This window comes from Lonchura striata, chromosome 9 (assembly GCF_046129695.1).
Source record: "Lonchura striata isolate bLonStr1 chromosome 9, bLonStr1.mat, whole genome shotgun sequence".
NCBI lineage: Eukaryota > Metazoa > Chordata > Aves > Passeriformes > Estrildidae > Lonchura > Lonchura striata.
Window position 1 is genome coordinate 14,638,749 of NC_134611.1, and position 21,617 is coordinate 14,660,365.

The following is a 21,617-nucleotide window of genomic DNA, read 5'->3' on the forward strand; positions in this document are numbered from 1 at the left end:
TGTGGACCAACCTACTGCACCCACTGGGACTGAGAGACTGAAGGGCAAGAGGCTGGTGAAGGGTGTGAGACTGATAGATGATGCTGGAACAGCTACAGGAATACCTGTCCTTGCTGCTGAAGCCCCCAGAGCCAAGCCCTCCCCTTGGGAGGCACTGATAGACCCTGGCCAGACCAAGGGGACTCACTGTGGTGCTACTTGGCCTGGTTAGGGGCAAAGTGAGGGGTGCTGCTCCAGCTGGGGGACAACCAGCAGCTTTGTTTTGGGGAATCTGTCAGGGATCACACTGCATCAGTGGGCATGGACAGAAGTAAGCTTTCCACAGGTGTTGACACTTCAGATTAGAGCTGGAAAGCTGAGGAGACACATGTGAAACACACTTAATTCAAACAGACAGATTTCTGGTTTGTCAAATATGAACAATTTTAGGACCTGCTATTTGTCATTAATTGCTGGATTATCTCTTAATCTCATTTTATATTTGTGGTTTATAAGCAATATAAAACAGTAGTAGGCTATTTTGGAACAGCTGTAAAGCAAGAGGGAACACCTGGGCAGAACGTCCTCTCTGCTCTTCCCTTAGTTAAGGTTTAAACAGCTCTGCTTTATCTGAGATAAACCTGATAAATGGTAAAGTGAAAGTTTCATCTCCTTACAGGTTCCATTCACATGATACCTTATCTCCAGTTCTCTCTCCATGTCACTCCTAAGGTAAAAAGCATGTTTTATCAATGGTTTTTCTTCTTTTTTACAGAACAAATGACTGAGCAGTGATGGTAAATAACATCTGCCTCCCCACCACGCAGGGACAGAGGCAGAGGATTCAAGCCTAGGGTTACCCAGACTATCCCCTGTGCAGAACACCACGGCTCACTAGGCACGCTACTGCATCCTCACAAACTCGAGCTGCCTGGCAGCTAAGCTGAACATGCCAGTCTAAGTGCAAGTCAAGTCACAGCAGAGAAGCCATCAGAGGATAGCAAACTCTAAAACAGGGCTCCATTTGAGATCCAAGCTGAAACAGCAAAGAAGCAAAGAGCAAGGCCATATCAGACACGTCTGCCAAACCTGACTGTCAGACGTCTCTCATGATCAACAGGTAGAAATTCCTATGGCGACTGAATTTGGCTTTTAGTCTGCCACAGATGTGCTTGTCTGTGCAGCAGCAGCAATACTGTAACCACAGCAGCTTGCTGCAGAAAGAATGAATTTGGATTTATAGGGGGCTCTTCTTTTGAATAGTCTTGGTCATTAGCTCCCTGAAACAAGGCAGGGAGCTCTGACAAGAATATGAATGCACAGGTCTAAGAGTTTAGATCACTAGCTCAAACAAAGGAACACATTTCCAAAGCTTTTCAAAGTAGGAAGCTAATACTTCCCTAAAAGCAAGAAAGTTCATTATCCCAACTGGTATTGCAATTCTACTGGGAACTGCCAGCATCTGTCCTGAGTGAAAACCCTCTGGTGCTACACAAGGCATTAATATAAAGGCCAGCCCATACACTTTGGAATCCAAAAGACAGAGAGGTTAACAAAAACCCAGAGGGGGATGAACCTGTTCCTGCTTATCTCCAAAAGCACATCTTGTGTCTCAAGGATTCCACATAAATCAAATTTTATCCTTTACAGCTTTTAGTGGTATAGAGGAACAAAAGGACAGATTGTCTTTTTTACGCCAGATTACATGAGAAAAAGACAACCTTCCATTATATCCGATGAACAATGTTTTCATGCCACAGTGATGAGTATATTCCATCCTAGAGAGACAGACAGGATGCTCAGGGTGTGCAACCGTCCTTTCCCATTCATAGTGCACACACATGCATGCATGAATTCAATTATGAGCAGAAAATCTCAGAGCACCAGAGACATATTTCTTAGTCCTTTGTGCAAGTGGATATAGAAGGGGAGGAAATGGACATTTAGTTGGCACAGATATGCAGGCCTAATTGTTCCACAGATGTCTGTGCAGGTCATGTGGGAAGGGGAAAGAGGTTTTCAAGTACATTTCTGTGTTGCATTATCATACACTGAGCCACCAGTCACTCACCTATTTTCCATAAAGGTCATTTTTCAAATAATAAGACTTGAGCCTTGCAATGCACTTTGAACCATCGAAGGACTTTGCAAGGAACAAAACTGTTAAGCTTATTTAGTTGAGTTCTATAAAGCACATTGGAATCTTTAGATGGAATGTGCCAGCTGAAGGACAAAGGACTATTATTTATTAAACCATGATCGTTACAAGTATTACAGCATAGCAGAATGCTCATAGAAACACACTGGTAGTGAACACACTTCCTTGCCAGGAGAAAATACAACAAAATATTCATAGTAATATGTGGGGAGGAGAAAACTTGTCAGAAGCCTCCATGTGCTTCTGTGGCTCTGCAGGCGAGAGCAGCACGAGCCCCAGTGCCGGTGTCACGCGTGGCACAGCCCGGCAGACGCATGGCACAGCCTGGCAGCGCTGGCCTGAGCCTGCTCACAACAGCCAAGGGCCCTGCCCACGCTACAGCTGCTCTGACAAGGGTCCCTGCAGCACGGCTACAGCCTCAGCACGGCTACAGCCTCAGCACGGCTACAGCCTCAGCCCGGAGAAGCACAGGGGGCAGCGGAAATTAAATTCAAAGTACTGAAATGCCATGAACAGCAGTGCACTTCCTTCAGCAGTGTCCCTGGTCTCTGCTGCACTGCAGCGTTATCCCGAGGTCAGGATAGCAGGGACACAGGGACGTCGTGGCCCTTTGAACCGCAGCCTCCTCGGCCATGTGGCAGCTGCTGAGGGCTCTGCTCTGCAGCCTCTACTGCAGCCTGACTTTGCTTCTTCTGATGGTCCAGGGCACACATCTGGCCCGAGCAGGGTCACCCAGACTGATTCAACTGCTGGTTCGTGTTTCCTGTCATCCAGGCATCTCCCTCACAAGTCTCTCCAGTCTCTGCTTGCCTGTGATCACTGCCAGGTCCTCAAGCACTGGCAGTGCCCCTCTCCAGTCAAGTATTGTCACCCTCATCAACCCTGAGGAGAGGCAGGTTTAGCAGAGCACATTGCCAGAAGTGTGCATACAGCTGGGCTGTAAACAAACGTATTCCCTTGTTATTTAGCCATTTTTCAGATATCTCCAGTTTTGGTTGCTGACTGTTCAACCACTGTCCTCAGCTTTTACTCTTCTCCCGGTAACAGCCTTGAGCTTTGACTGCCGTTGCTATTTTGGCTGCTTTAATATTACATAAGCAGAAAATGTTCTTTTTAAAGGCGTCAAGTCTTCTTGCTCCAGGCCCGTGTCAGTCATTCAGAATTATTATTATTTACACAAGGTCCCTGCTGCAGTAAGTATCATATAGCCACAAGTAGCCATTTCAGTGAGCTCTCTCCGTGTCTGAGCCTAAGCAACTGCCAAGTTCTCAAGGGTAAAACCCTGCAGAGGCCAGAGAATTGCTGCTAGGGACAGAGCAGCAATCCTAATTTCATTTTGGGTGATGGCTCCTTGGTGAAATTTGGCAAATAAAATTTCAGACTCCAAGCAGGGTTCCCTGCTGCCAAATGAAATACTAGCCTGGCCTTTCAAAACGCAGATCAAGAAAGCACAGATTTTTGCAGTAATACCATTTCTATTTACTGCAGTCTGATTTACTAGTTTGCAATTTGGGGACAAAGCAGGTAATTCAGTTTTAAATGGCCTTTTTTGTTTTTTGTTTTTTTTTTCAAGTTCCTGTGCAGCTCTTTCTCTACAGTATGTGTAGCATTTTGGACTAGACAACTCACTGCAGTTGCCCCACTGGGATGTGCCTTGAAGGTCTGAAAAGCAGCACTTAAGAGAAAACTGGGAGGCAGATGATGTCAAGTATGCAGTCAGGGCTCCTGTAAGTACTATTCTAATAGCACTGGCATTGCTTACTGCTGTAAGCAGCACTGGGAACACTTGTAGTGAACTCCACAGTGTATTCTTACATACAGTCTTCCTACTCATCTGCTTCGTGTGTAGAGATAGGGAAGGGTAGAAAACCCTTTCACAGAAGGAAAGAGGAAAATAGCAGTGCATCTGTTGTGGGGTGCACCACACAGGCCACCACCTTCACAGGCATTTCGTAGGACAAGATCTGAGGCTGAAAATTCTTCTCTTGATGCAGATGTCCCTGAAACTGTAGACAAATGAAAAGTGAAATGTGTTCCTAAAAACCCAATAGTATAGGTGAGTCAGTGCAATTGCACTATACTCCCAAGAGCATGACAAAATGACACTACCTTTTTCTTTTCCATACTAGGTCCAATCTACCTTCTACTCTAAAATCAGTTTCTTACATATCTTAAATCAAATCTTGGATCTTTTGCTGCTAAATTAGACGGCACTCTAAACTCTCTGGATTAGAGGAATCACATCTTCCATGTTTCTATTCCCTCCCCTTCTCCCTACAGCACCATCAAGTCGCAAATCTAATCATTGTTACAATATATGGTGGTAAATGTAACCATGGACCACAAAGGGATGATTGTTTCTTCATGGTGGTAATGGTAACATCCAGACCAGCACTGGCAAATGTGCTTGTGGCTAAAGGCCAGGGTAGGAATATGCCACTGTGCTCCCTTCAAAGTCCCTGCTATGGTCCAGATATCCACCTGCCCTGGCATGTTCCCTGCTCTTGCTTTCACTCTATTCTTGCTCCTCTGATGGTCTGGATGTTTTGGGCCACCCTCCAGCAGTGGGAGGGAGTCAGCTCCCAGTGCTGAGTCCAGCCCCATCCCAGATCAGCAGCAGCAGCCAGATAGACCCATCAGTCCAGAAGCACAAGGCTTATGCGGATTGCTTTCCAGCACACTTAGTAAGATGAAAATAATAGCTCCAAGGAAAATGCATCCATTTTCCTTTACAAATCCCTGGTGTGGAAATGTTTTAACTTTTAATGAAGTCCATCTGTGCAGAAGTGCTGTCTCTAAAGGATTTACAGAGACAAGACACTAGTGTAGCCTGCTACTTCCTCCTCCTGTTTTTCCATTGATATAGAAAGCCCTGAGCAGTGCCCAGATACTCCTTCTCAGCACCCAGTCTCTTCCTTTGTTAGCATGAAAAGTATAAAGATGCTAATGAGCCTGTGCTTTCTAACACAGCCCACTCACAAAGGATTACCTGGGAGGCTAGGAAAAGGGAGAATATGATCAAAAACATAAGTCCCAAGAGTCAAGAGACAAACAAACATTTGGACTATTAGAAATGAGAGCAGGCAAAAGCAGTCCCAAGAACTACACAGACTGGAAATTAGTGCTGCTGCTCAGCACTCAGTCATGCTTCCTGAGGAAGTGGCCAACTGCTTGGGTACTCACTACAATGAGGTCAATCATTATAAAACCATCAAGCAGTGGAGGTGCAGCCCACAGACTTAATTTCCACTGTAATTTAGCATTAATTAATGTCCTCTCTACTAAACATGCAGGCACTTTCTAAAGATCCTACTACAAGTCACTGATGTGTCTAATGACAATATTGTAGGTCTATCACAAAAAGAAAAAAAATCAGGGATTTCTATCCTGCAACCCACACTTGAGAAAGTAAGATATTTCTGTTTTTTCCTTGCATTAAAGAAATAATATAGTGTTCCCAGTTTGAGTAACTTCTTGAAGTCTTTAACTAATGTGGTAACAATAAGACCTATTTTTTTAATAGAACATTTGCTATCAGAAACTGTAAACAAAAATACCATCTAGGACCTAGTATGCACAGGGAATATAATCTGATAACGTCATCATAATTTATGGTGTGTCATATGACACACCATAAATTATGAGAAGGATTTTATCAGGGTCATCTAAGTTGAAGAGAAGGACATTATCAGGATCATGTAAGTTGGAGATCCACATTGTAAAAATTATGGGCAAGAAAAAGGCTTGCTCCAAATATTTATGTGTAAAAAAGTGACAGTTAACAGCAAAACATATGTCAAAGAACATGCTTTTATCGGTGAACATGAGGATCCTCTCACATGTGCAGGCCACCCACAGCCCATGCTTAGCCCCAACAAGACAGATGAACCTTGCTGAGCACAAGCCAAGTGTAAAATCCAGTACATTCCTCAGTCCTCCGGGATTCATTTGCTAAACAAAGAGCATTCATTAGTAAGAAGTCATAAAGTTGTTAAGAAGAGGCTTTTCTACCTCTTGAAGCTTTTGTGCCTTTTTCAGCCATATGTCTATGGAAAATAGAACATTACCAGTCTGAGCATATCAGAGGAAGCAAAAGCATCCCAAATACTGCAGCAATACAGCTGGATATCCACACAAACCTATGCAAGAACAGCCAACCTGGTAACTAGAATCCTTTCTCTCAGAGAGCAAAGGGTCAATCTGGGATGAGTTTTAGTACAGCTTGCCTGGAAAATCAAATTGCAAGAATACAGGGAATTTAAATACATTGTGAGAGTGAAATGAGTGATTCCACTGCATAGATATAGCTTCATCTTCTGAATATGCTTAATTGGATACTTCAGTCTTCTGAAGACTCTTATAATCCAAATTAGGCTGCAAAATAAAAAAGCAGCCCCCATAATAAGCAAAAAAAAAAACAAACCAAAAAACACCCAATGCCAGAAGCCACCCCTAGAAGCAAACAGACAGCACGAGAAGACTTTATCATTCTCATGTCCTCCTTCCATACTAACCCATGCATATACAGCCTTAAGATTGTATTTTCTTTCTTTAAATTAGAGGAAGGAAGAAATGAATATGAGGTTTTATTATTAGTCTGTTGTTTTACTATATGGGAATAAAATCTGGTTCTAACTTCCTAATAAGCACCAGCACAAGAATGTTCTTTCTTTTCTTGGGAAAACCCATAACTGCATTTCCCAGGGGTTCCTGACCAATGACTCTAGTTGTACAGTTTCATATGGAGCAGCATTTTTTTTTTTCTTGCTGAAATTAACAGAAAGTGTACAGGGAATTTAGCACTTGCTTATCTCCAAGCTAATTCAAACACCTTCAATGAGCAACAAAACTGCCATGAGACTATCCTAATATATAACCTAGTTATTTTGGTATGTTGAAAACAGTTTTAAATTGGCAACATAGCGTAACCATTAGAAAAATTGCCTTACATGAATTGTGGCTAATTTCCAGCAGGTTTCCAGTGTGAGCCATTAATACCCAGAGGCTCAATCATTGATGCAGATAAAATGGATTAGGACAACTCCAAAAAGCTGTTCAGTTTTTAAAGGTACACGTTCCAAAGTAGAGGCCTAAATATTGGCTCAGTACAGCTGAGCACCTCTGGCTGGTCAGAGCATGACCAGATTTACACTACTCCACCAAAGGTTAGTTTATACTGAAACAATTAAGCCACACCTTGATCCCAATCAAGATAACTATGACACACAAGTTATGGAGCTCAAGAGAGAAAGGAATTCCCATTCTGCTCATGTTTCAGTATTTTACATAACACCATATAAACAGCAAAACCAGATTTGTGAGTCAAACACAGTATAGATCAAAAATATCATTGGACTTGCTGGTTTTTGAACAAAAGGCCCCATTACACAATCCACAGTGTAATCAGGGCATGAAGGCAGGGAATGTTCTCCTTTCACTGAAAACCACGGAGATTTTGGGAAGGAGGAGTGACCTCCTTGGGTGGAAGGTGCTCTTACCTCGAACATAAAGGTTGGCTGGGGCAGAGTAGCGGGTTCCTGCGCTGTTGGTTGCAACACATTCGTATTTGCCTTGGTCTGACTCCTCACTGTTCTCTATTTGCAGAGCTCCTGTACACAAACAAAATGAAAGAGACAATTCAGGTTATGGCAAATCTGGTAATCAGACCAACAGCCTCTGAAAAGGAAGGCCATGCCCCACACTTTTAAGGTATCTTCCTGGATAAATATTTCCTGATGTTCCCTGGACCCATAAGATACTAGCATGCAGCCAAAGGTACCCAGTCTGCTATTAGAAACATGTGAAATTGATTATTGTTATTTTCCTAATGTGCAGGGAACAAATTACTGTTTTATTTCTAACCATCCCAACCACTTCTATTTTTTTGCTTCAATAAAGGAAGAAAACATACACATACACACATATTAATTACAGCTTCATATGGGACTCCTGCCTAATAAAAGGACCTTTAATAAGTCTTTAATCAAAACAGGCAAGCACAAAGCACACATAACTGTAGCTGTTTCTTATCTGATCCACACAAAGCCTAGCAAACACTCAACAAATTACAACCTTCTTGCAAAAATTGGCAGAGCCCCATCCCCCCCACCACTCTTCCTTGGTGATGTCTCATAAGGACAGCTCTTTCTGAGAAAATACTTCGCCTTTCATCAATTTTTTCTATGTTATTTTTTCAGATTTCATAATATACAATATAAAAACATTAGAAAGTTAGTCTAGACATGAAAAATACCCACCAATGCAATGATACACCCACACTGCTGCATGGTGCTCGTGTGAAGGCCACCCTCTCTTTGTCCCCACAGTGCCTGCTCCCCCAGCTTTGGGTCAGGAATTGCTGCTTATCCCAGGCTGCACATCCCTTGGGATATGATTTGAACCCATCCCCAAAGCGCCAAATGCATGAGGGGCTCACGTAAATTATGGCAGTAATTGTCAGGGCACACAGAGTAGCAATTTACTAGGGAACCTGTACAGTACCAGTGATGTGGAAGTGAGCAATGATCTAAGCTGGTTTTCTCTCAATCTACTCAGCATATTCCACTGGTGTCCAGCAGCGCTCAGCCTGGTAGCCTGGCCTTTCATCCAAATTCTTGCCCAGCACAGATGACTGCACAACTGGTCACAACTAAACTCCCTTAACTGAGCTCCATATGCAGACTCAAATATGGAGATGCAGAGAAAGAAAGAAGCAGGATGCATATGACAGCAACCTGGCACTGCAGGGGTGTGTGGCCTCTGGCCAGACACTGAAGTGGCTGCTTCTCAGCCTGCTTTCCCCAGGCATTGTGGGAATAATTTTTTAAGTACCTCCAAGTGCTCAGATTCTGCTGGTTAGTATTGCCTGCAAGAAGGGAACTCTGCTCACAAACCATATACCAAACTAAAAAATGTTAACCCCTTTGCTTGTAATGATCTGAACTCATTTCTGCCTGCCACGGTTGAAAATGACCACTGAGAACTGCACTGAGAATAGCTGGTGAAATTGCCTTCTCCCTTCTTGCTGGTTCAAGCTGCAGAGGTCAAACTCAGTTTTTCTTATCATCAGAACAGAAGAAAAACTAATGTGAATCAACCACTGCCACCTACATTATTTAGAAGGATAAATTGAGACTGTAGCATAAGCCTATATGTCATGGGGAAAAATGAACTTCCCTGGGTTCTGCCATATAATAAAAATGATGTACAGAGCCCTCCCTATTGTTGCATTAGTGCTGGAAATGAGGCTTCAGCTAGACAGAGAAAGCTCGTTTGCAAAAAGTCTTTCCACCTACTAACAAAAGGACCTGCCAGCTTGCCTGGCCACAGCACTCTCTGGACACCCGCAGGCTGAAGCCTACAGAGCTCTGCTTCTTGATTCAGGGAGAACAGTGAATTTCTGCATCCTGTCTGGGAAAAACATCTTCAAGCAGACAGCAGCATGACAGGCAATGGAGCAGGACAAAGTGTCCCAGCATTGACAAGATACAAAGAATCAGAGAATCTAGAAATGGAAAAGACCTATTAGGTTACCTTGTGCATCCCTGGGGGCCAGGGCAGGATTGTTCCCTGTTGTAAATGTACTTGTCTTGTGTCCAATTCCATTTTAAATGTGCCAAGTGATAGGTCTTTCACCACTTCCTCAAGGAATTGATGCCACTGCCTGCTTATGCTCTCTGTCAGGAAGATTTTCTCGGAACTCACCATGTATTAACCCCCTTTGTAATTTTTGCTCATCATTCCTTGGGCAAGCATGTGCTGCAGAGCTCATTCCAAGTGCTTCCATCAAGCTTGTCTGGGAAAAGCTGTCTGTTGCAAAATATACCCAAGTTTAATAAAAAACCCAACTGGCTGGGCTGGAAGCAGAGCCAGTTTCAAGTGATAGTAATGTCTGCCTAGAAAAAAATGAAGATCTCTAGATAATTCTGCCATAAACATATGACCCTTTTAGCCATTTAATACATATCACTGGTGTTTTTTTACCCTTTATACTCATGATCACTGTGCCTCTTAAATGTCAATCAAACTGTTTTTCATCTTTAGGGATCTCAACAGCAGAAAGAAAAAAGAGAATGAAGAAAATGAGGGGAGTTTCAAAAGAAATGCTATTATTGCCTGTCAACATAGACCAATTTCTAGAGTCATATAACCATGCAACGTGTCAGCAACTGCCTACAAACTGCTCAGGGACATTGGGCAAGGGACTCCAGGTTTGTCTGGGCTGGCACAACTATTCAAATTATGATGTGTCAAAAGGAAGACAAGAACCCAGAGCAGAAGGAAGTTAACACAAACCTTTCATATGAAGCAGAAAGAAAATAGCTCCTGCAATAAATCATCGTTAGACAAACATACAGATCCTGCAGCACAACTGACAGCCAGCAGAAACTGGAAGGATTGTGGTAAACTGATTGCAGTCAGCAGGGCTGTAGTCGTTTTCTTGAAGGACAGCCTACAACTAAGTGATGGATCCACGAAAGTGTAGGGTGTCTCAGAGTACAAAGATTTATGAATTAAGTTAAAAAGCTCAGACACTTCTGGAATCAGAAAGCTGGAGACAGACATGCATCTGAGACTTGGGAAAAAAGAATTCCTGTAAAATGCTCTCAGCCCTAGTTCAGTGATCCCAGAGAAAGAAAGACATTGTTTCTTGGAAGGTTCATGTCTAGGCTGGACAGGACACATGGACTACAGGAAAGTTAAGAGCTGGGTTCTGAGTAGCATCTTTCTCTGAAATTCATGGAAGCTGCATCCAAAGACGCTCAAAAGCGCAGTGAATTCTTTGCCTTGACAAGTGCAAAGGATCTGATTTCTATTCCTAGTCCTGTCAACATCTCATAATCTTCTGCGCCTCTGCAAACCAGGGCTAGAAAGGCTGATTTACTTTTATTCATTACTTTGGGATTTATGTTGCATAAGTTGTTCAGTGAGGCCTCGTTCACACAGGATGTTACTGCAGACTTCCCACATGGACTCCCCCAGTGCTCCTGTGCCAATTGCTCCCATTTGTCTGGCCGAATCCTGATGTGCAGTCAGACAGCAGGGCTTCAGTGGATGCATGAGGACCATCAACCACCAGGACATGGACACAAAAACACAGAAGAGCAGTGAACTCTCCTTGTTTGGCTTGTCTGGGAGCCTGGGGGGGCTCTGCAGCAGCACGTGAACATCAGAGTGAAATCTGTCCCTGCTGAGCACCACTTGGCAGGGCTCCAGAGGAAGAGGGGAACAATTCCTCACCACACTGCCATGTCACGTCAGTCTTGCTTGTGCCTCAGACCTGCTCCTGATAAGACATCTCAGCTTATCAGAGAGCTGACAACTCCTGAGAAAAAACTCTGTCAGCTCTCCTGTGCCAGGGAGAAGGGTAACAAGGCAGAGTTTTCTAGGGCTGAGGGCAGGAGTCAGCCCTGCTGACTGACAAGCATTCCTTACTTTACATTCCTTATTCCTCTTTCCTCTGTACTGGTATCTCCTTGCCAGCCTCTCCCTTTCCTCTCCTAGCTTTTCTTTTGCTCTTTAACTTGGGCATAGACAACAGCCCCGTTAGCAGCTTTCCAAGATACTTATCTATTCAAATATACTTGTGCTCAGGCAGAATCATTAGTTGCAGTGACAGTGGTTAAAAGAAGCATTTATAAAGTGCCCTGCACAGGGAAAGCATGGGGAAGGCAGATCCTGATAAGAGAGGATTTTTGGCAGTGCTCCATACTGTTGTGCCATGGAGGTCTTGTCACTCTCTTCTCTAGGTGACAACCCAAATGTGAAAGGCTCTGAGCTGCCATACAAATTGATCTCTCTGAAATCCTGCTCCATAGCTCATTGGGAGCTTGTGCTCTCTTCTGCCAGAGAGCACTGGAAGGAGCCAAACACCACAGCTCCTGGGACTATGCTTTTCTGTGTCAATTCAGGTCGCAGCTCCATCCCCAGCAGTTGGAACAGCTCTTTTTCTCCACCAGGGCATTCACAGCCTCGGTCCTTTGGGCTCACAACCAGGGGACTGACTTTTTGCGGTGGTTATAAAATCAGACATGGAATTAAATGTTCCTCTAAGTACTCAAGAGTCAGAGAAACCAGGCTGCAGACACAGCACTCATCTAAGGAAAGGACTTGCATTGCAGATGCAATGAAGCCAGCTACCTGACCAAGGCCCTTCCTCTCAGCAAAGAGGCAAATTTAGCCCACCTAAACACTAGAGCACATGACTATCCCTAAAATCCTCCCTCCTTTTCTTTCCTCCTGCTTCCCATCAGCTTCTTTCACAAAAATACTACCTGACTTCTCCTCCAGCAGTATTCCTAGCACCCTCTTCAGCCAGTTCCCTCTTCAACAAGGGAAACTCAGGTGTGGGTCTCAATCCCTTTTGCTAAAAATTTCCTCCTAGAGAAGGAGAATTTCTCTAATAAAATCCAGAGAGCTATGCAGTAGGGTCAGAGACAATCCCGGACCAAATAAGGACTCATAAATGTGAATATGGTGGACAAAGAAACAATATGAAGCCCTGACAATGGGAGAGCTGGGCTCTGACATCCTGGCTGCTGCCCGAGATAGCTGTGGGAGCTATGAAAAAACACCAAACCATGTGAGAGTCGCTAAAAATGAAAATAAGTATTTCCCATATTCACTATTTTTGATAATTTATAACAGCAGCATCTCCCAGCTGTTCTAGAGAATTGTACCTACCCTCCACAAGCTATTGGCACTGCCAAATATGCAAAACAAGGTAACTACAAATGTATTTTCATTGTTAGTGTTCATTATGGTTATTATGCCTGTGAGGACAAGGATTGGCATACAAGGGGCCTCTTCTGGATGGCAGCACTGCTGAGAAATCGCTCTTCTGAGCACCAGAGGCAGCTGCTGATAGTACCTGACTGCTGCCAGGAGCTGGACTCAGGCAGAGAGGGAGGAAAGGAGACCCAACATTCTCGGCAGCATGAGGCCTCCTCTTAGACAGCAGAGTTTCAGGATGCTCTGATCTCTCACTAGCAGGTACAGGGAATCTCGGGGGACTCTGCCTCAGAAGCAAAACTACAGCACTGTCAAAAGCACAGTAACACCTCTGTGTGCTTCTAAAGGGACATGAGTCAATCTGAATGTGACAGTAAGAAAACTGGCATTACAAGCATTTCCAGGCACTACCCCACCCAGCCTCCCCCTGACACTTCTCCTGCAAGCAGATCTCGTTTTGAAATTGTTTTTCTTTTGCTTTTTTTTGGTGACTGGAAAAGCTCAAGAAACAGGAAGAAAATCCTATAATACACAAAGTACAACCAAATGTACAAACACATATTCAAAAAGAGACAGCAAAATTCTTTTAGTTTCCTCTAATCTCTTTGGATAGCTTTACACTCCAGCTCGCAGGATAGCGTTGAAATAATGGAGCTATATTTAAACCAGTTCACTTGGGACTGGAAAAGGTTTAGCTACAGCTATACAGAAGTCGGTGTGGGTGTTTACCTGGCTTCCCAGACAGCTTCTGACACCCAAGTGAGCTGATCTAAAGTTAATTCAGACAGACCTCTGCTATGCTGACGTCTGCAAGGAAGAAATACTCTTATGTACAGGAACCTCTGATATTTCCTGTGGTGACAGAAAGTAACAAATAAATCTGACTGGAAAGGGATAATGCCTGAGATGATGATATTTCTTTACCTCCTCATGTGTTTCCAATCTAGCGCCTGCTCAGCCCAGCACCCACTAGAAACATAACTGCAGTCTACTCTCTCTTACAGGCCAGAGCAGGAAAATGCAGCCAGGTTTCACAAAGGGTGAGCGAGTTAAATTGCAGAGAAATGCTGGAAATTAACATCTTACTTTCTACTTTCAAAATATAAATGGGGCAGAACTTGCTTAAACATGGATATGCTGATATTATCTGTGGGTCACCTTAAGAAGCCAGCTCTTGCCTAATCTGACAGGCATTTGCCAGCTCTGTGTCTTTCCGATGAACAAACAGTGATTTCAAGATTAAATTACTAGCTGAGGCAGTTCCAGAGGGGTAAAGAGTGAAGCTACAAATGGAAATTCTGAATTATGGATGGGTAGTTCCTCCCATTTAAGGAAACCCAGAAATGTCTTGGACAGAAAGACCAAATATGTGTGGGTAAGGTCAAAATAGTTTGTTTAGAGGTAAAAATCTCTTCCTGTTTGGAGGGGTGCATGGTAGAATATCTCAGGTCATCCTCTATATAACCATATGCTGTTCCCTCCAGGTGGGCTTGCCGCTGCTCTGACAGAAATGTCCCCAGGAACTCCAAGAACTCCAGACACACAACTCCTAGTGACACAGTCACAGCAGCAATGAAATCAAACAAAAACCACCCCTTCCCCCCAAACATTATTACCAAAAGGGTTCATTTAGTGTAATTAGTTCACCCTTCCTTTTGGACCAAATTAATGGATTCCAAAGCATCAAACTTACCTTAATGAGGAACAAGAGTGCAGCTGGGTATAGAACATGGCAGAACAGTCACTTCTACATGGACACAACCTCACCATCATAAAAGCACTTTCATCTAATCTGTCATTATCTTTAGAAATTCAATGACCTCCATTTTAAATAAAAGGCATCAGGTTGACAGAAATCCTCTAGGAGAAGCCAGAGAGCAGCACGTGGCTTCTGTTTGCTCTCACAGAAATGTCATATTTGACATTCAAACAGGACACATATATTTTAAATAATGTCAAGAACACTCTTAAAATACCTCATCAGGACTCAAACGGGGGTGGAAAGGGGGTGGGGGTGCGGGAAACTTATGTTTTATGAGATGGATGGTTCTTTTCACAGAGATGCCATCGGCTCCCAAGCAGGACGTATGGAGCATCCATGTGGTTCTGGTGCTGAGTCACTAATGTCATCAGCTGGGACGGGCATGCAGCAAAGCGAGCGGGGAGGCCCTGGGATGGCTGCACACTCAGCGTGCTCGGCCAGGAGCTCAGAGCGGATGGCAAGTTAGCATTCCATCTGTCACTTCATTTTAGCATTTGCAGTAGAAATAGGAGATGAAGAAATAGTTTTAAGGAGTTTGTAACATCACAGCTGTCAATCTCCAGTGTTCCAAAGGGAGGAATGACAGATACGTAAGCCCATTCATACAAAAATAAGGTTTGCAGTCTACTTCCCTGACCCAGATCTGCTACAAAGGCAACTTAATGCAAATACGTATCAAACACCAATTCACATTTACTCTAAAATCACTTAACAGTAGCTGAAAACATTAACCCCCAGCAACAGAACCAGTTCCAAGACTAAGATTATTAACTTCCAGCAGTGATACAGGGAAAAAGACGAGGAAAAGGGAAAAGGGGAAAAACTGAACAAACTATGGTGTGTTGATTTATAAGTAGTAGTCATTCTGTCAAGAAATCCAGAAGTCAATCAAGAGGGGTAACCAAAATCACAAGAGAATTCAAAAGGGTCTTAGCACATAACGCTGATTAACATGCTAAAGTTAATCTAAAGAGACAGCTTTGAGTGTTTAGGCTGGAAAAAACAACACCCCAATTGGAAAGTCATTACTGGTGCACACAAGCTGTGAAAACTACTACAGGGACTATGCACCAGACTTGGCTGGGCTGTCAAACCAGGGCTGGGTTTAATTAATGAGGGCTTAAACAGCCAGAAACACTTCTGATTTATCTACTTAAAACAAACTTTAATGATGCGAAACAACATCAGAATGTCCAGCTCAGAAATAGGGGGTTCTGGGTCAGTGGTTCTCCACTATGCCATCACATTAGAGGGTGAGTGCAATTGAAAGAGAAACATGAGGAACACAAAGGTGCCTCTTACCCCAGAGTCACATTTGCTCAGCCTTTCAAGAATTTTTCTCCTTCCATTTAGAGTTTCATGACCACCAGCAGCAGCACAGATGAATTTGACTATTCTCTTGTGAAAATGTTACCTCCATACACTTACACCAAAGCAATCCATCTAAAACTCCTGAGACACAAGACCTCAGAAGGTCACAACTGTGTGGGAAGTACAGAGATTTTCAGGAGCTGCAAGAGATGTCAACTCTCCTGGGGTGGAGGCCTGGGGGCATTTCCCAGACTTTTGCAAACTTTCCATTGAATAACCCCCTTTCAACAGTGCAAAATTGCAATGGATGAGTCTACAAGAAATCACGCTAAAACTCAACTGAAATAAACACACTAGTGGGAGAGTGCAGATGAGCGAGAGCACTGGCAGAGTTAGGGCTGAGAGTAAAAGCTGGAGATGAGAAACACCAGAGGAGAAGGGACAAGGCAGACAGGAGATGGAGTGACGTGACAACTGGAGGCACATTTCAGCATTCTTACCTCTGATCGGTGTACCACCTGGTGAGGTAATTTGAATGCAAATAAGATTAGAGAGAAGCATTAGTACAAAGAGGAAAGGAAGAAAATTATAACTAAAAAGCAGAAAGTTTTTTTAAAGCTAGAATTTGTATTAGCGCGACAGGAATAAACAAAAAGAAACTGATGTGCAATAAAAGTCAGAGTGACACTCTCAGGAGGTTAGTAAAGCTTATTTCTTTCAGGAGTGCAGCATCCAGCCCTGCATCTTGCCATTAAAACCCCACCCTCATGAAAAGGGGCCAAACTAAGCTGCCAAGGTGGCACTGCTGGCTGGCCTCACCACTTGCATTCACCCACACCACTGTTCAAGCAGTTGAGATGGAGGACACTTTGGGGAGATGGTGCAGTGCCCCTTCATTCCTCACAGGGAACAAAGAGGGTGTGTCCTGGGGCTGTGTGAACTGTGAGTGTGCTGGGCAGGAGGGGTGGAAAGCGCATGGTTGCGGGCACTTAGTGCAATTTGGCTTTGAGGTTAGAATGACCAGTGGGACAAAATCTGCTTGCTGAAAGACATTAAACTAAGAAGAAAGTGTAATAAATCAGTTTTGAGTCATTCTCCACATTTGTATAACCCTTGCATCAGGTTCCCTCTGGCAAAGAAATTGGTGTCATGCAGAATTAACTTTACATACAGAAATATTTTGAAATGAAGTGGTTTCTGGTAATGTAACAATGGCACGCTAGCCAGACCTCTGTTGTTCCTGTCTAATTTGGATGTTAGCAGAAGAAAGGAATCCCTACCCTCTTTATAAGGCACTGGAGATAATTTTACATGCTGTAATGAAGAGTATCTTATAAGGAGGGCTTCTCTGGGAACAAGGTTAAATAATCCTGTTGCAACAATCTTTAAAGGTTCATTTTATGAGGTCAAAGTATTTAGCAAGTGGAGGCTCCACTGGTCAGTGTCTTCATTTCAGTGTACAATCAATACTGAAGCATGATGGAGAAGCTCCAGCTGGGCAAATTGGCAGGGAACCCTTCTAATCCCCACTTTTGTCCCCTTGGTCTTAATTTGCACATATGAAGGCTGTTAGTATAAGGGAGAGATTCATGCAAATTTAATCTGTAGGCAGTACATGGTATGTGTTGGTTTTATGCAGATTTGTAGGATCTGAATACCAAGCACTTACCAAAGAAAACTGAGGAGTTTAAACAGACAGAAAAATAGGGTTAAACAGGACACAGTGTGTCAAATCATGTTCAGTGTATTGATTAATAAATACCAGAATGCATACAAGAGTGTCGTGTATCTCAGATTTACAGCTCATTCCATTATCCACAACAATGATCACCCAATGGGAAAGAAAGACAGAAAAGAATTTCTGTAAATACAAAGAAGGCATATTTTAAGCACATTTAACTTGCCTCTTAAAAAGTAATTACAATATTTATACTTTTTCTTTCCTAACTACCATTCCTTTAGGCAGAGTCCCTTTTTTGAAGAAGGAGTGCAATTCAAACTACTCATTTTAGCATTTTCCTCTGCCAAGATGACATTATCCCATTTTAACTTTATGTCTTGTTATATTCTCTGATGCCTTCTATCCAGAGATGAGTGAAGCATCAGGAAAAATCTTGCAGAGACTGAAGTTGTGGGTAATCTCTCTCTTGGAATAATAATTTGCTACTTATGTATCTTAGTAACTATTGCTACCCTTAACAGAACAATTATACCCAGAGATATTTGCATGCAATAGCACAGCCATGGAAAACAGGGTTATTTCTTTCTGCCTGTTTGGAAAGTTTGCCAAGTGATAGTTTTGCCCTATTTGGTCTAGGGTGTTCCTGCTCTCGTGCATTGTGTGTTCCCCACCCCATCCCTTCCAATTTTCAGAGTTAAGAAAAGCATCAGCACCATGTGTCACTTCCTATGGGAATGGTGCAATGACTCTGAGTACAAGCCCAAGGGACTGAAAACATGACTTCCTTATCTCTCATCTGGCTGAAATAGGGTTTGTTGCTCTGTCCTAGAACTTAAAAGATTTGCAGAAAATCTTTTTATCTACTCTCTGCAGAGGCTCAACCCTTTCTCTATTATGCAATTGTCCATACAGAGCTCTAGAAGCAACTGCATACTTGAAGCAGATTCCTTAAAATGTTAAATGTGGCCAACTAATTTTTTTCATGAGTTAAATCCCAATTCTCCTGGCTTCTGAATGCAATCCAACCCTTGTGGGGGCACCACAGAGGCTTGCTGTATTTACTGCAGTGTTTGTTCCATGTCTCTGTCACCTTTGCAAAGTTAAGACATTCACTTTTCACTCAGAGGACATAATTTACAGAGTGTACACAAGGCTTTTCAGTTGGACCCCAAATTTCCTCATCCAGAAGGAACAAATGGAAGTTTCCCTTTTTTCTTTGCATCTTATGATTCATCATCTCTGGCTGTTGTCCCTTAAGGGTGTCCCTCAAAGGGACAAATCACAGCACACAGGCCACAGTGTTCCAACATAAGAGAGTCCATCAAGTGATGGAGGTGCCATCACTCAAATGGTTACTGAGGCCACCTTGTGCCCTGTGATTATCAGGCTGCTTTATGCAAAGGGCACCTCAAGATCAAACTTCAAACCCAATTCCTTCTGTTTGAAAGGTGTGAAACACTCATAAGGAGAGTTTACTTCCTCTTCATGATAGCAGACACTGAGTAACACTCCATACGTTCACCTCAGTCAGGAAGGAGTGCTGACCCTGAAATTCTCTGTGTACTGGAAGCATCCAGTCAGATACCCAAAGCAAGGAAAAACATAGGATGATACACTGGAAATCCCCTTGGGGTTTTTCGTGTCAGTATTTCCCGGTGAGGAGAAGTTCTGTTGAAGAAGAGACTTCACTCTGCTGACAAACTCACCACAGGCTTACTGACATACCACTTCCTTGTAGGAACCTAAACCACCAAAAAAAAACCACTCCAAAGCAACATCAGAAGAGAAGCCAAGGCTTGTGCTAGCTGCAACTGAGCACTACTACAGTACTACACTACTGCAGAACTACACTACTACTCCAACTGAGCAGTGCAACACTGAATCCCAGAGAACTCTGACAGTGCTTTTGGCTACTTTCTAGCATAGGTTATGGGGAAACTCTTTTCAAAAGTGAAAGACTGTTCGCCACCAAATGCCACTGGGAGTCTGAAGGTATTCCACAACTGCTCTGTGCACCTCACACAGCAAGACCCAGGTGTGCAGTTAGGTTCTTCCAGGAGGCAGAATTTCAGATGTCAACTGGCTGTTGTTGGCCACTATATTGCTTCAACCCTTTTCCAGTCAGTCCTTTCTGAGAGAGCATCCATCCTTGTGTGGCTTCCCTGATCCTTTTGGATAAAATCACCCAATCTACATTCTTTTAGGTTGTCCTTACATCTTGTCCCAAGTCAATGCCTGTCTGGTGTCTGGACACAATGCTGCTCCTTGCTAAGAGCTGAACATCTGCTGGATACTGACTGCTGGGTATTACCAGTGAAGCAGGATATGGACATCATGGCCACTTCACTGGGACAAAGAGGCACCACCTCTTTCTGCATGTTAGCTCTGTGCATGTTGGGTACTCCTTTTGCTTCCAAGTAAGTAGTGTTTCTACTGATAGGATCAAGCCTAAATGAAAATGCTTACTGCTAACTCTGAGAGCCCAAATGCAGCAAGGTGCTATGGTGAGCCAGCTCCCATTGCTTTTGTGTTAGAGACACCTTCATTTTTCCAGAGATTGACTGAAATCACCTGCAGAGTCCTCTCTAATACCTTACTTGCAGTTAATTGTCTAAAAGTCGCACTAGGATCTAGGGCATAGTTCTGTAACTGAGTTAATTGAACGTGATTAAAAGAGAATGGTACTTTTTGTAATACCAAGTTCTCTATTAGATTAAAGATAACGCTTTCTGAATTTCTGGTGTTTCCTTAGACAGCAAAAACTTATGTTAACTTGTGTTAACTCAGAATAGCTATTTATTCTAATTTGACATTTTGTTCATTGATTTTCTGAAGAGCAAGGTGGAAGAGCAATTCTTCAGCTATGAAAATCACTGGAGACATTCAAGAGCTTTGAGAGTATGAATTCCAACTGAGTTTCTTTGAAGTCCTCAGGAGCTTCTCATCCAAGAATCTGTACAAAAGAACTGTAACGCATCAGCACAATCTGATCTATACTGAGAGAGCTTCCATCACATCATTAACTGATTTTAAAACATGGTTAGAGGTGCAGCATTGACTCTGCCTGCCAGAACTCATGTGTGTCATCACTTGCAATACTACAGTGCGTGGACAGTTTTAAAATCAGTTCAGCCAAAAATTTTTAAATGTGTTAGCATGTTGAGGAGGTTTCTCAGCCCAGAGCTGGCCTTAGATCCTGTGTCACTGACTGAGAGGCAGTGAGTGAAGCTACACACCCAGGGGGGAGAACAGGGAGTTGTCCTGAGTCACTGCACTTGCAGAACAGCAGCCTCCCCAAAAGAGGTGGGAAGTATGAACAAGGGAGAATTTGCTACAACCAGCATGGGTCAGACACCTTGCTTTTCCCTTGATCTAGGAAAACAGAGATGAAATCCTCTCTTTACTTGTGTTCTCATCTCTGTAGCTGTTAGCCTAACATTTACTTGCAAAACTCCTCAAGAACTAAGCTTTACCTGGGAAGAAAATTCTAAGCAATGGTAAGAAGTAGTTAAAAACCCCTCCAAATACAGAGTTATGCTGTTAGAAGGTGTAATAGGGAAAGTGCATATACACACAGATATAATTACTGATAGAGGGAGAGTAAGATACAAGGCAGATTTATAAACTGTCCATTTGCTCCTGACAAAGATACCAATTTGCTGGGGTTAAAAAAGCCTATGATCGTGGCTTGGAGGTTTTAAACCAGAAACTCTAGTACCATGACAGAAAATGAGCAGAACTCTAGAAATTGATGATCAGAGCCACCTGGGGCACATGATCTGACTGCATGAAAGTTCAAAGACCTGCCTGAAGTCCCCAGAGCACTGCCAGACCACATAACTGTGAGTGTCAGAAGAGAGCACCTTTCCCAAACATGCTGCTTCTTTACCTCTAACTATTTATACCATACTAGGAGCCTGAAGAAAAAGAATCATCCCTCAACTCCCTCTCTGCATCAGACTCCAAAGCTGCTTTGACCTTTGTGACCTATATTT

At 43.2% G+C, this 21,617-nt stretch overlaps 1 protein-coding gene across 15 annotated transcripts in view; it reads right to left on the reverse strand.

Annotated features, from left to right (window-relative positions):
- PTPRF (protein tyrosine phosphatase receptor type F) overlaps positions 1-21,617 on the reverse strand; it is a 375,435-nt gene that overhangs the window by 82,209 nt on the left and 271,609 nt on the right. For 8 of the 15 annotated variants that reach the window (XM_077785383.1, XM_021528133.2, XM_077785389.1 and 5 more), the window contains exons 7-8: positions 16,442-16,459; positions 7,636-7,746 (exon numbers count right to left, since the gene is read on the reverse strand). In XM_077785383.1, coding sequence (XP_077641509.1) covers positions 7,636-7,746; positions 16,442-16,459 — 129 coding nt within the window. The remainder of the gene's footprint in view (positions 1-7,635; positions 7,747-16,441; positions 16,460-21,617) is intronic. The other 7 variants (XM_021528150.2, XM_021528106.2, XM_021528141.2 and 4 more) reach the window with 1 other exon arrangement.